This window comes from Saimiri boliviensis, chromosome 1 (genome assembly GCF_048565385.1).
Source record: "Saimiri boliviensis isolate mSaiBol1 chromosome 1, mSaiBol1.pri, whole genome shotgun sequence".
Lineage (NCBI taxonomy): Eukaryota > Metazoa > Chordata > Mammalia > Primates > Cebidae > Saimiri > Saimiri boliviensis.
This window is the reverse complement of record NC_133449.1, coordinates 152100930-152115491: the sequence shown is the minus strand read 5'-3', so window position 1 is coordinate 152115491 and position 14562 is coordinate 152100930. Positions and strand designations below refer to the sequence as shown.

At 55.3% G+C, this 14562-nt stretch overlaps 1 protein-coding gene across 5 annotated transcripts in view; it reads left to right on the top strand.

Moving 5' to 3' along the window:
- Nucleotides 1–14562, top strand: part of MAD1L1 (mitotic arrest deficient 1 like 1) — a 397602-nt gene that overhangs the window by 143849 nt on the left and 239191 nt on the right. For 4 of the 5 annotated variants that reach the window (XM_074406819.1, XM_039470915.2, XM_074406820.1 and 1 more), the window contains one exon: nt 13079–13223. The exons of the other annotated variant lie outside the window; for it this stretch is intronic. In XM_074406819.1, the coding sequence (XP_074262920.1) occupies nt 13079–13223 (145 nt within the window). The remainder of the gene's footprint in view (nt 1–13078; nt 13224–14562) is intronic. 5 annotated transcript variants of the gene reach the window in all.

Below are 14562 nucleotides of genomic sequence, written 5' to 3'. Positions count from 1 at the left end.
GGTCCTTCCACTTGGCCTGCTGCTCTCTGGGGTGCTGCACTCCCACGCTAAAGCCAGTGAAGGCCAGAGCCCAGCTATGTGCTCACAGCTCCGATTCACCGGCCATGTGGTGCCGAAGTCACGGCTCTAACAGCAGCTCCGGCTGAGCTCCCCAGGACTGGCTCCCTTCCCTCCGTCTCACTTTCTCCCCGCTGCACGCTCTCCCTTTCTCCCTCCTCCCTCCTGCGCTCTGTCTCACACATGGCCCCATGGTCCCCACTCTCCTTCCCTTCTCTCTCTCCTTCTGGTTTCCCATGGAGCTGTTTCTGGGACGTGCACACACCCCCCTCACACTCACACATGGCCTCCTGGTCCCCCTGCCCTCCCTCTCCTGCCGCCCTTCCCTTTCTGTCACATCTCCTGTGCAGGTGTTCCTGGGGCTTGTTCTCTGTTCTTTATTCCTAGGTCTCTGTTTTTCCTTCCTCTGTAAGTTCTTGTGCTTTGACATCTTTTCTTGTCACTTTAGTTTGGCCAGACTCTCGGGGGCTCTTTCTTTGGCTCCGACCTCCCTCTGATCTCCGTGATCAATTTTCATCTGCCCCTGGAAGCTGCCACCTTCTGTTATTGCGCCTGACCTTGGGGCCATGTCAGATGTGCCCTGCTCTTTCCCCAGGGGTCCCCGCTATCTCTGTTGGCCATTCAAGTGAAGGCCTGGTCTCCCTACCTTGACAGCAGGTGTCTCTGCGGTTTCCCTCCCACTGGGCCAGGCAGCCTTCCCCCACTAACTTGTGCTCCAGCTTCCCTCCCTCACACTCAGCTCCTGCACCTCCCGAGCCTGGGCTGTGTGCTATGCCGGCCATGGGGGCTGGAACGGTGATGTCGGACCCCTGTGCGGGGGGCAGAGCCCCGGACAGATAAGTCCTGGGGCTGCTGGCTGGGTGAGGAAGTGAAGGGGCGCATGATGGTGCCCTGGGCCACAGTGGCATGCGGAGTACTCCCCCCTCCGCCTCCTGTGTGGGGTGTTCCAGACCAATGGGGGGATTTTTGGCAGGCCCTGAGGCCCACAGTCCTTCCACAGGTTGGTTTCCTCCAGCTGATATTTGTCCTGAGGTTTCCTGGGTTGCACGATGATGTTCTGGAAATTTGAGAAGTTGAGAAGTGTTGGTGGAGTGGGACTGCTAAGTGGATGCTCTGATTCTCGTTCCTTTGCTCCTCTGTTTGGGGGAACTTGATGGACTTTTGCTAGAACCTGTGGTCCAGATGGGGCCTCCAAGAGGCCCCTCTACCCCATGGGCACCCTAGAACCTGCGGTCCAGAGGGGCTTCCAAGAGGCCCCTCTGCCCATGGGCACCTTTCCAGCACCAGCCCAGAGTCCCCCTGCCCAGCTTGTCTGTCCATATCCTCTTTCTGAGGAGCCTTCCCACTGGCTCTGCCACTCTCACCCCGTGGCATCCCCAGCCCTGTCCTCTGCACCTGGCCTGGCTCATGGACTGTCGCAGCAGCTCTCTCCTCTCTCCCTGGGCTCAGTCATCTTCTCACCCTCCATGAATGGGGGGCCAAGGGAGAGAGGGTATGGAGTCTGGACCTTGGGTGTCCAGGAGGCAGCTGAGGGTTAATAAGGCCTTTGTAACATTGCAAAGTGCGGGCCACGTCCCAGTGGCGTCACCTGTGAACCAGGTCCTTTGGAATGCTGCTCTCCTGGCATCCATGTCCATAACCGAGAAGCGAGGTGAAAATGTCTCCCTCCCTGGAAGGGAGGTTCAGGGTGTGTTTGAAGAAATGACAGTTCCCCTTGCCTAGCCACACACATCTTCAGTGGGAAAATCAGGCTGCGCCTTGAGCAAGCCTCCACACCTCCTCTTTGTATGGGGTTCTGTGCAGCCAACTGCAGGGCTGCCGTGGGAACTGGGGGTTTCCAGTGCACAGGGGTGGACTTGGCATCAGAGCCCAGCGCTGCTCTTTGAGTCCTGCTCCCATTTGGAAGTGAGGGGCCCCAGAATCCCTGGCTTCTTACCAGAGGCCTTAGATTGTGGGGGAGGCACCCTGCACGTGAGGGTCTGTGGATTTAGTAGGTGGGTTGTTAATACTGTTTTTGCCATGGAATCTGTGCATTGGCAGTGCCGGAGGCTGGGGGTTGGCAGGAGTTTGCTCTCTTGGTGGGGGAGAAATGCAGTTGCCCGGCCTCAGTTGGGTGTAAAGTCATGTCTTAGTTACCCACACCAGTGTTTCTAAACCTCATGTCTGTGGTGTAGGGTAGTGGTTGGTAACCTTTCTCTGTAAAGAGCCGTGTAGTAAATATTTTTGACTTTTGGAGGCACAGTCTCTGTCACAGGAAAGTAGCTGCAGGCCATATGTCCACGAAAGGATATGGCTTTGTTCCAGGAAAACTTTGCTTACAAACCCAGGTGGTGGTCTGTTTGCTGAACGGCAGTGCAGAGAAGTGCCTTGCCTCGAGGGTGGCCCACGTACCTGCTGCCTGCCTGCTGGCCATGTCACCCCTTGGGGCTTCTGTTGCCTGCATTAGGCGGGCAGGGAGCCAGCACTGACTGGGTTGACGACACGGATGGTCTCCTTCTCCCCGACCTCAACATGGGAAGGCAGTGGATGTCTCCAGGACGCCTGCTTTGCCTCTCTGCGTCACTCCAGGCACCGGATTATCTTCTGTGTCTCCTCTTTTTTCTGAAAGAGCTGGAGGGCAAAGAACACTTGTACAATAAAGCCTGGGGAGGTGACTTGCCCTCTGGTCTCTGCCATTCTCATTTCCTAAACTCCAGCAGCCTGGGGTAGAGGTGAATTGATGGCCTCCCTGTGGCCACCCTTGCCATAGCTCCCCACCCCTCATTTGGAGGCAGCCCTACCAAGGCCATTACAGGTTGGTAACTGATCAGCTAAACTGGATTATTCATTGTGGTTGGGATTGTATTGAAATTGCAAAGGGCAATTTTCCTTCTCACATTTCAAGGTCAGATGAGAGTATTTACAGTATGGCCTCTGTTTATCTGGGAATGCCATTGAATTTGGTGATTCGAATGGATGAGATGTTGGAAACAGAGAGCTCATCAGAGGCAGTTGGGGCAGAGCGACCGGGAGGCCGGTCTGCAGCTTCAGAGCCTGCTCTCCTGGCCATTCCTTTGATTGGTAATTATTTCAGCCTTTGCTCTTCTCATTCTCTGGTTTTGCTTCCGCTGTTTGGATTATTTTTTTCAGAAAAATGTCTAATGACACTTGGAGACATTTAAGATTGGAATTAGATGGCATAAATAACGACAGCTGCATGCTATGCTGAACCCCATGTCCTGGGGCACTGGGGAGGAGGGCGCTGCTCCCTCTCGGAGACTGGCCCCTCTGGGTCTGAACCTGCTCACTAGGGAAGCAAGTGCCCACCTGTGCCATTGAGTGCGGGCTGCATGCCCTCGACCTCATCACGGTGTGGGGGCTGAGTTGGCCCTGTGGGCTTGAACGGGAGGCCTCAGTGAGGTATGCCACCTCTGAGCCCCTGCTTCCTCAGGGACGTGGGGACTGGGGGCAGCGCTACTGCTCTTCTGTCAGATTCTCGTGGAGACTAAATGAGGTCATGTACCCAGGAGCACCCCCTATAGCCAAAAGCTGCTCAGATGAGAGCAAGAAACTGCTCAGGAGGCTCGCCTCTGAGTTCAGACGTGGGAGGGACCCTGGCCCATGGCCTCCTCTGCTTTCTTCTTTAGTCCCAGGTAGATGAGAAGCATAAACCCTGATCTGAATCTCCAGCAGCTTCTGATCAGGGAGCCTCTCTCGGCTTATCTTGGAGGCCCCATGAGCGGAGGGCAAGGGAAGAACTGGGACCTGTTGATGCTCCTGTGCTTTGCAATGGATGCACGCATCTGATGGAATCCTCCCCAGCCCATTAGCAGCGAGTGGCTCAGTGGCCTCGGTTCCACCCAAGATGAAGGAGAAGGTCAGAGGTGGATGGAAGGCTCAGAGCGTCTTGATAATAGGGTGCTGCGGGGACTCTTGCGGCTAGGTGGGACCTTCTGAACCCCCTGGGTCCCAGGGTCACATTTCCCTGCATCTCCGCAGAGGCAGGTATTGATTTCCCACTCTCAGGAGACTCCTCAGATACACAGAGAGCCTGAATCTGCTGTGCTGGCCTCCAGGCCAGAGCTGGAGGCTTTGATGGCAGATATGGCCCACTCTGTGTTGAGTGGGGGGGCCCTTCCCTGGTGTTCCCTGTTGGCAGGAAGTGGATGTGGATGCCAGACCACGTGCATTGTTGCTTCTGCCCTGTCTGGGAACCCTGGCCTTCCAGCAGAGAATTTCTGAAACCAGTTGTTCTCCATCTAAAATTTTGTCTCTTGATCTGGGCTGCTGCGAAGTTTCCTGACGGGTGTCTGTGAATATGGCTCTGTGTACAGTTCTTGTGACTAGAGGATGAGCACATGCGGTTTGGGAGGTTGTCCTGGCAAGCGAGATACTCTTTCAGAACCTGTGGATGCTTCCAGAGCAGAGCAGGACAGGCCGTCTGCTGGGGCTGGAGCCTGTCCTCTGCTCCCTGCCAGCCTCCTGGGCCTGCGGGGTCCTCACCTCCTGCTCCTGAGTGCCTCCTGCAGAAAGGCACTGCTTTTCGCCATGTGTGCCTGCTGCCAGCCACCCACTGGGTCACACCCATCCTCCTGACAGCTGGCTCGGCCGAGCCCCTTAACTTGATTCTCTTCCTGAGAGACACATGGAGCATGTCATCTGTGTGGTGGTGGCGTTGCTTGGCCTGACTGGGGTGTCTTCCCCTGGTCCTGTGGGGGTACTCAAGGCATGACCCTGGAGACCCTGGAGGTCATGTACAGTGGTGTCATGGGGAACATGGTAGTCTCATGCTCATGACTCAGTCACTCAAGGCTTGAATTTACTCATCTATAAAATTGAGAAGATTAGAAGTCATACGTGTGGATGGGTCTTTTGCATTCCTCAGATATTTAAGAATAAAGGTGCTTTTAGGGATTTTGCCAAGGTTTGAATAAAGTTTTATTAATATTTTCCTAGTTTCATGCCAGATGTCATCACTGAAGATCGCTGGACACACAGCCGTGTTTACATATTAACCCTTAAGGCCACTGGCAGGCTCACCATGCTGTAACCGTGTCTTGGGCTCACTGTGCTGTGGGCTCACCATACCATAACCATGTCTGGGGCTCACTGTGCCTTGAGCTCACCTTGATGTAACCGTGTTTGAGACTCACTGTGCTGTGGGCTCACCATGCTGTAACTGTGTCTCGGGCTCACTGTGCCGTGGGCTCACTGTGCTGTAACCATGTCTGGGGCTTACTATGCCGTGGGCTTACTGTGCTATAACTGTGTCTCAGACTCACTGTGCACAACTGTGTCTGGGGCTCACTGTGCCTTGGGCTCACCGTGCCGTAACTGTGTCTGGGACTCACTGTGCCGTGGGCTCATCATGCTGTAACCATGTCTTGGGCTCACTGTGCTGTGGGATCACTGTGCCATAACCGTGTCTGGGGCTCGCTGTGCCGCGGGCTCACTGTACTGTAACTGTGTCTCGGTATCACTGTGCTGTGGGCTCACTGTGCCATAACCATGTCTCGGGCTCACTGTGCCATGGGCTCACCGTGCTGTAACTGTGTCAGGGACTCACTGTGCCATGGGCTCACCATGCTGTAACTGTGTCTTGGACTCTCTGTGTGTAACCGTGTCTGGGGTTCACTGTGCCACGGGCTCACCATGCTGTAGTTGTGTCTCAGGCTTACTTGTGCCTCGGGCTCACCATACCGTAACCATGTCTTGGGCTCACTGTGCCTTGGGCTCACCGTACCGTAACCGTGTGGGCTCACTATGCCATGGGATCACCGTGCTGTAATTGTCTCGGGCTCACCGTGCCGTGGTCTTACTGTGTCATAACTGTGACTCAGGCTCATTGTGCCATGGGCTAACCGTGTCACGGGTGAACAGTCAGGGCAGTCATCAGCAAGGGAGCCTTGGCATGATCCTGTGCCCTTGTGTGAACAGTGTGTCTGGGTGTTACGGATTAGGAGGCCATCTCTGTTTGGGTTGGCATAACAAAGTACCATAAACGGGGATCTGAACAGCCTGTTTCTCATGGCTGTGGGGCTGAGGAGTCCAGGATGGCAGGGTGGGGTCTGAGGAGGACTATCTTCCTGGTTTGTAGATGGCCAGCTTCTGTCCTCACAGGGCAGAGGGAGAGGATGCCAGCTCCTTCGTGCCACTCACAAGACATGCATCCCATCAGGTGTGCCCCGCCCTCAGGACTGAATCCCCTCTCTGGGGTTCCCCTTTGGTCACCATCACGATGGGGATCTGGGTTTCCACAGGTGAACTTGGGAGGACACAGGCATTCTGTGCGCCACCCAGAACATGCTGGTTTTGCCCTGGGCCCGGGCATGGCTCTGGCAGCATCTTCTTACCCTGTGGATCCACATGCCAGGCACCACTCGGCCTTGTGACAGGTGGGAACGCCTTCCTTGCTCCATCCCAAGGGTGAAATCAGGGCCCCAGAGCACACAACTGTTCTGCTTCGGACCCCAGCACCACCTGTCCTGGCCTTTCTCAGAGCCCATCTCTTGCGGTGGCTGCACCGTAGGCTTCTGTGTTCCTGGGCCCCATGGTTTCTGGGGAGAGTCCAGGATGCCTGTTTGTACAATGCCTGCCTTTGCCTTGGTGGGTGCTCAGAGTGGGCTAGGACTTGGGAGAAGGTAGATGAGGAGCATGTGGGAGGAAGGGGTTGTGTGCGGAAGAGCCGGCTCAGCAGTGTCTTGAAGAAGGTCGTTAAAATGTCTCCTGCCGCTTCGGAATGCCTCGTGTCCTCTAGTTGTTCCTTGAAAGTAGGTATTCTTAGGCTGTGAGTTTCTGATGAAGATCACATTAAAGTGGACTGCACTGGCTGGTCACAGCACAGAGATGGAGCCTCAAAAGCTCAGACCTTGTTCTTTGAGTAGAGGCTGGCTCAGAGAGGCATTGATCGATAAACATGCCTGACTTCTCCTTTAGGAACTAAGAACTTCGTTCTCGACTCCCAGAGGCTCCCGGAAATGCCAGTGACCTCAGAGTTCAGCCCAAGCATAGAACTAGAGGCTTAATTTTTTATGAGTTTTCTCTTTTGTACCTCAGAGAAAAGGCTGGGATTGAACAGAGAGAACATCCCCAACAGGGGAGAGCCTGCTGTACAGGGTGCCACTGTGGCTCGCCATGCTGGGGTCCCATGGCTCTGAGGGGTCGGAGGCAGAGCCCGTCTTGATGAAGCACCTCCACCTGCACGCCAAGGTGGGCAGAGCCACTTGTGGGTGGTGTCTGAAAAATTTGGGGGCCTTTAGGCTGCACTCTGGGGCCGTCCACTTTGTGCCACCCCTTTCTGAAACTCCAGGGCATGGCTCCTAATTGCCACTTCCTCGGGTCCTCAGGACTGGGCTACCTCTGCTGGACCTTCCCCTCCCCTTGAGACACTGGTACCTCATAGACACCCGCTGGCCCGCTCTTTACCCTCCGCCCCTCTGGCTCAGCCTGCTCTCCATAGGCCGCATGAGTTTCCAGCCCTGTATGGCAGCCCTTCCCGGTTTGTTCGTCCTCTTCTGACCTTGCCAGTTACCCCTGGCTGTCCCAACCGCATGCCCACTGGGCTGGCCATGAGCACACCAGCTGCCTGCTGGAAACAGCCCCGGCTCTGACACCACCTATCTCAGACTGTCCCGCCACCCCTCCCTGAGGGCTCTTCAGCCTCCTCTTCCCCTTCCAGTGTCAGGAGGCACCTGCTTGGTCGTTGGCTGATGACCTGTCTTCTGCCTGCTGTGGTTACGTAGTCATCACCTCGCAGCTCCGCAGTCCCTTCTCCGAGCCCTACTTTTCAGGGCTGAGGACTGCAGCCCACATTTGTGCTTGGCGAGCAGGCGCCCGCATCAGGGCCTGCCCTGGGGGTGCTGGAGAGGGCCCTGGGACCAGCCTACATGTCAGTGGGGGCAGCTCTTCAGCCACTGGCTTTGTCCCCTCCTGGCAGCCCACCAGCCTGCAGATTCTATAGCGCCCAGAGGTTCCAGCTCCATGGGCTGCTGCCGTGTTCTCAGAGGCCTGGGTCCAGGTCCTCCAGGGCCCTCACGCAGACACCAGCACGGCCTCCCCTCAACCGTCTCACTTTCCTTTCCACGGGGCCCATCTCTAAGCGTCTACATTTTCATGATGTCAGCCTCTGCCCTGTTTTCCCACAGCCCAAGGGATGGGAGCTGCTTCCTGAAGTCACTGCACCCTTGGTGCCTGAGGGTCCTCCTCTTCCTCTCATTTACCTTGATACCTGTACCCCCGTGAGATTCTCTGCTCATCCCACATGTGTGGCTTCTTTGAGATTCCCATCCCAGTAGAATGGAGGGAGGCCCAGTGAGACCAGGCTGGCTGTGGTGTTCGATGCTGCTGTCTCTGGTGGCTGGAATGGTGTGTGGCTGCCCTCATCCACAACCCATGTGCTGAACAGAGTGGGTGGACTCACCTGCCAGTGAAGTGTGAGTGGCGAACGTCCTGGACCCGGCTCTTGGCGAGCATTCTGCAGTGTCATCTCCTTGTCACACCTTGGTGTTGGAGTCTTACGGTCCAGTTGTCGGTGTTGGACGGTTACGGTCCAGTTGTCGGTGTCGGAGTCTTACAGTCAAGTTGTTGGTGTCAGACTGTTATGGTCCAGTGGTTGGTGACGGAGTCTTACGGTCCAGTTGTCGGTGTCGGAGTCTTACGGTCCAGTGGTTGGTGTTGGACTGTTATGGTCCAGTGGTTGGTGTCAGAGTCTTACGGCCCGATTGTTGGTGTTGGAGTCTTACGGTCCGGTTGTTGGTGTCGGAGTCTTACGGTCCGGTTGTTGGTGTCGGAGTCTTATGGTCCGGTTGTTGGTGTCGGAGTCCTACGGTCCAGTTCTTGGTGTTGGAGTTTTACAGTCTAGTTCTGTGGTTTAGAAGACTTGGGTGTTGGTTAGCTATGAGGCCTTGGGTATGTGGCCCGGATGATGCGGGCCCAAGTGCCTACAGCTGGATGGTCCTGGAGTCGGTGTGTCTCTGCCACCCATGCCATCCCTCAGCCGGGAACGTGTGTTGCTCTGTTCATTTCTCCTGTCTCCCTTCATGATGTGGATTTCACTACTGGGGAGGAGAGGTTTGCTTCACAACCTGGCCAATGAGCTTTTCTAGCCTGGGCTTAGCTCCACACCACTTATGGCTCTGTCTTCCCTCTGGGTGCTGTGGAACACACGCTTCAGGCCATCCCGTAGCTGTTGCATTTTCCCAGAGTCTTAGACCAGGCCTGTAAGGGAGCCCAGGTTCAGCTGCTTGCTGCTTGAAAGCCAGACACAAGAGGTGAGAGTGGCAGAGAAAATCAGATGTATTCGGAGAGCAAGCAGATCAGGAAGATGGTGACCTTCAGTCACAAAGACCATCTGAAGTCAGTACACATTTCAGACTCTTCTCATGCTAAGGGTGGGGGCAAGAGGAGGTTTTGGGACCAGGAGGTGACCGATGACCACAAACATCTGGGTGCCAGCGAGGGTCCGAGGAGGTTGGGAACTTCTCTGCCCTTGGCCAGGGCTCAGTGCTCCTACGAATCTTTAACAAAGCCTAGTTAGCTGTTTACACACTTGCCCTTTCATCTCAAAGTTAGTTTGGAAAACTACTTGATTGCTGTTTTTGCATTATTACCTCAGTATTCGAAAAGCTAGGAGTGGGTAAAGACCCCTCAAGCAATAGTGGAGGGATGTGCTAGTTCTGCCGAGTTGCTGTTGCAGGCTGGGGGCCGGGCTTGGGGCACCTCAGTGCCTGCTGCCGGCTTCACGGAGGTGGCCTAGGTGGCAGAGAGCAGGTCGGAAGCCGCTTAGGTCACATCCAGTTCCTGGAGGCTGGTCTTGGCACATGGCTCTATTTCGCTGAGCCCTGGTCCTCAAGCTTCGGAAGCCTGGGCTCTGAAGCAGGATAGCTGCTGTCCTGTGGCCATGTGTGACTCCCGTCTGCTCTCGATGGGGAGGACTCCAGCCCCACATGTGCCTCCACACAGATGTGAGCACACCCTCACTCAAGATGCAGTATGTGGGTTTGTGGGGCTCCCTTCAAGGCTGCCCAACATCCTGTGCTGAGGGCACTTCCCAGTGCAGCCCCTTACCCCTCTGCCTTGCCAGACACCTGTGCCATGCCTGTCACCTGAAAGATGGCTCATTCTTGCCTTTGCACACCCTGGCTTTAAAGCAGAGGGCAGGGAATGGTGGTATTCTTCTAATTAAATAACCACACAGAGCTGTGATTTAAAGCGCTTGTGAACTTTTGCACCTCAATTCAGTGATTCAAGAGGAGATTTTACAGCCCTTGACTATTGAATTGGCCCATGAATAGTTTAAAATGGAACTGGAGCTCAAAATAGCCTCATAATATGTGCTTCCTCTGAGCTCTGTGCCCATTTGTAATTGTATTTTGCGTTTTTGGTTATGGAGTGCCCGGAGGTGCAGTGGGCCCTGGCCAGTGCTGCACCCGGAGTCAGTGTCTGTGCAGGGCTGTCCGTGGTGGCTGATGTGATGGGAAAGACTCAGAATAGTTTCCTCTGACCAAAGAAGACTGACTGGCTGTGGGGCATTTCCCCACCCGCCAAGCAAGTAGTCCATTCTGCCTGGGACACCAGCCAGGTGTCCCCTCACTCAGTTTCGTTCTGACACTGTCTACCTGGAGGTGGCGTCAGATCCCTGAGGCGAGGGTTCTGTCCCCAGCTCTGGTGCCAGTCACAAGCCACAGGTGTGCCTCTGACTGGCTGACTGTAAGTTGGGGTTCCTACCACCCAGTTGGGATTCCCCTTGGGTTTGATTAGTCTGCTGGAGTGTCTCACAGAACTCAAGGAAACTTGTGTTTACCAGTTTATATATATAAATAACCCAGGTTGCTGTGAAGGACACAGCTGAGTAGATGAGCATGGCGAGGAGTAGGGGAAGGACGTGGAGCTTCCACATCCTCCCCGGCCACCACTCTCCCGGAACACCAGAAGCTCTCCCCGCTCAGTCCTTTTGAGTTTTTATGGAGGCCTCGTTAAGTGGGCATAATTGACTCTACTGCTGGTCATTGGTGAGCTACTCAGCCTTCAGCTGCTTTCCTTCCCCGAGCTTGGGGGTGGGGCTGAAGTCCCAAGCCTCTAGTCCAGCCTTGGTCTTCCTGGGGACCAGCCCTGTCCTGCAGCTGCCCAGGGGCTGCAGCCACAGTTGGTTACTGGCAAATGGAAAACCTCACTCGGGAGAGTCCAAGGATTTTAGGAGTTGTGTTCCAGGATGTGGCTTGAAGATGAGATACATATTTCACAAGATCACACGAGGCTGAAATGAAATGCACGCGTCCTGAACACCAGTGCATTGGCCCCACGTCGGTGGGCTTGTGCGACTTTTGCCGGGGCTGGCCTAGGGTGGCTAGGCAGGGGGTTCCCACCACGCTTGGCTAGATCAGGACTGCCACCAAGTCCTTTCCAACATTCTGTGAGTGTTGGATTCACATTCACTTTCAACTTACGCTTTATTAAAAGATTCATACTAAGTTACAGTTGAAAACCCTGTATTGACTTCACTCAGATGTGAAGTAGAAAACATGAGTCCAGTGGAGACCTCCATCAAAGAAAATGTTATCTGCCAGCCCTGGGAATTAAGCTTTTCCTCAAGTCATGCAGCTAAAGCAACGTAGAAACAGTTGGATGCCCAAAAAGGTTGAAGCCTGAGGCTGATATTCATGGCCTCATCCCACATTTCTGTGTTTCCAAACAGCCTCCTGGGTGTCCCTGAGGGTTGCCTCACAGGACTGTTGTCAGTGTTACCTTTTCTCTCATCCCAGTGCTGTGTTTTATTTCTTTGATATTTAGTGAAGATTTCCTTTGGAAAGAGATTTAATGATGCTTAATACAGTCATGTGCAGCTCCCGTTTTCCAGCGTTGTCCCATGCCTCACCTGCCCAGGGCTGTCTGGTTGGGGCTGGGCCCTCCGCTGACTCGCCCCCTCCCTGGGGTGGCCTCTCCTTTCTCCTGGCTGCGTCCCTTCCTCGGAATGCCCTTGTGTCCGGCATCCCATCCGGGAGGTAGCATCCTGCCTCACCCTCTCCCTGGGGCAGCCTCTCTTCTCTGCGCCTTGCTGTGCCCTTCCTGGGAGTGACCTCGTGTGGAGAGGTGGAGTCCTGGGGCTCCTAGAATCACAGAAAGCCATTGCATCATGGGTGGGTTCTTGGAGTCAGGGTCAGTGGTTGCTGTCATTTTCCTGGCTCCCAAGTTGGCTTTTGAAGGACAGATTGAAAGAGAGAGAGAAAGAGAGGCAAGATCCAAACCCCTGAGGCCCTTTACTGCCAGGCCATGAACTCGGAGGTTCACCAAGAGTGGCTCGGAGCCACCAAAGCCTTCAAAATCACAAGACCCAGCCCCTCTCTGCCGTCTGAGAAGACAGGTTGGTGCCCCATGGCAGAGGGGCTGAGTGAGAGCCATTGAAAAGCTGTCGTGGTAACAGGTGGCAGGCAACCAGCAAAGTGACTGCGGCAGCAGCTGTGGGGAACGTGCAGGGAAAAGGAAGGTTTAAAAAGCAGAATTGAAAGGAACCATCAGACACCTGAAGAGGTGGACAGGGAGAGCCTCTTGGGCAGCCTGGTGTTGACCCTGCCCATGATGTTGGCCCCCAGGAGGCCTCGGGTTCCCAGTGCTCCGTGCCAGGCTGGGCTTTCAACCCTGCAGAATGTTTTTAGAACAGGCCCCCCCCAGGCGCCCGGCATTTGCGTCCCTGCACCACACCGCACATCTGCGGTGATTCAGAGGGAAGCGCTGGCTCTGCAATCTCGCTCATTCAGAAGCCCCGTCTCCCGAAGGGCTGCATCGCCCACAATTTTTCCCATTGTGTGTGGAGTTGAGCTCCCTTCCCCCTCCCTGCCGTGTTCTGGGATCACCCTGGGAGTCTATTTGAAATCCAGAAACTCCTGAAAGGCCTTAAGTAGCTATTCAGCAGTGCGGAAACGGCAGTGAGGGGGTTGCACGTGCAGCTCTATTTTAGGACGTCCTGGTGGGCTCGTTCCTTGGCTGGGACAGGTTGGGGTAGTCACCCTGGGCTTCATTGCTCTGCCCTCTTGTCTCTCCCGTGCAGCGCCCGGGGACTGGAGAAGGCCAGGCAGCAGCTGCAGGAGGAGCTCCGGCAGGTCAATGGTCAGCTGCTGGAGGAGAGGAAGAAGCGCGAGACACATGAGGCGCTGGCCCGGAGGCTCCAGAAACGGGTCCTGCTGCTCACCAAGGTGATTTATGCACTCACATTTGGATCAGAGTCACAGGGAGCTGTGGGGGAGCACACACCCGGTCACAAGATCTCACTCTCCCTGGCAGGAGTCCTGCAGCTGGGTCAGGGTTTGCACTTTGGCTCTTTTGCCAGGACGGTTCTGGGAATGCCAGAGGGTGCTCCCAGCCTTGGTGTTCCCTGTGGGACTCTCTGGGCCTGGTGTGCGCTCCACTTTTTTCAGTTCCCCCAGCATCCCAGTGTCCACTCCTGGCCCGGTGCTGTTCCCTGAAGAGTGTTCCCTGTCCCTGTGGATCCTCTGCAGGGTCCCTGTCCCTTGTAGTCAGCACTCTCACGCTTTGCCATCCAGTGATGCAGGTTCTGCTGTGTGGATCTTGGCCCAGGGCTTGGGACAAAGGCTGTCACCTGCTTCCAGGTGTGCCCCAGCCCCACCTGTGGGGTGGCTACATGGCCTGATTCTCTTATTGTCGGTGCCTGCAAGGGTTCTGACGTCTGGCACCCTAAGCAGAGGTTGCTGGAGCGTGAAAGAAAGTTTTCGTGAGTGTTGTTTAAAATGTTCCTTGGGCACTGAAATTTTGGAAGGCAAGGCAGGAAATAAGTTAGTCTGTTCCCAGATGCCCTGTAGGCCAGGGAGGCTGTCCAGCTTGCTGGGCAGAGACTCCCCCTGCCTGCCTCCACTAGTGCTGAATGGGTGGAGGGCTGTGCCACCCTGGGGCCCAGGATGGGTGCCGCACCTGTCAAGGACCGAGAGTTGTGCCTAATGAATGTTTGCCCGTTCTTAATTGTTTTTGATGAAAACCAAGGCTTGTTGCTGCTGAGACCCCTTGGTTATGGAGCTTTGAGAAAATGAGTTACATTTCCACTACTGAGGACTGATGTTTTATGGCTTCTCCAGCACATTCCTTTGAGGGGCAGCATGCTGTCTCCTTAAGGAAAACTTCACATGGGCCTAGGTCCTTTGAGCACCGTGTGGGCTTCCTGGAACACAGGCTGAGCTGGCCTCTGTGCAAAGCTCAGTTGCTGACCCCTGAGCCCTGGCTTTCCATGTGCAGCCCAGACAAGGACCCTCCCAAATGTCCTCACGTGGCTTTTCAGCTGGAGCTGTCTGCCGCCTCTGGCAGAGGGGACACTGAGCCCTGTCGCATGGTCAGGCATGATGCATATCTGTGGAGCACTCTCTGGGATCTCCCTCTGCGTTCCCTTCTCTTCTGACACTGTGTCTGCTAGTGTGTCACCTTCTAAGCAAGATGCATGAGGTGCATGTGGCACAGATGTGTGGGCGCAGCCCTCTGGAGAATTCACTCTCCAGCCTGGTCAGGCAGTAGCAACAAACGAGCACC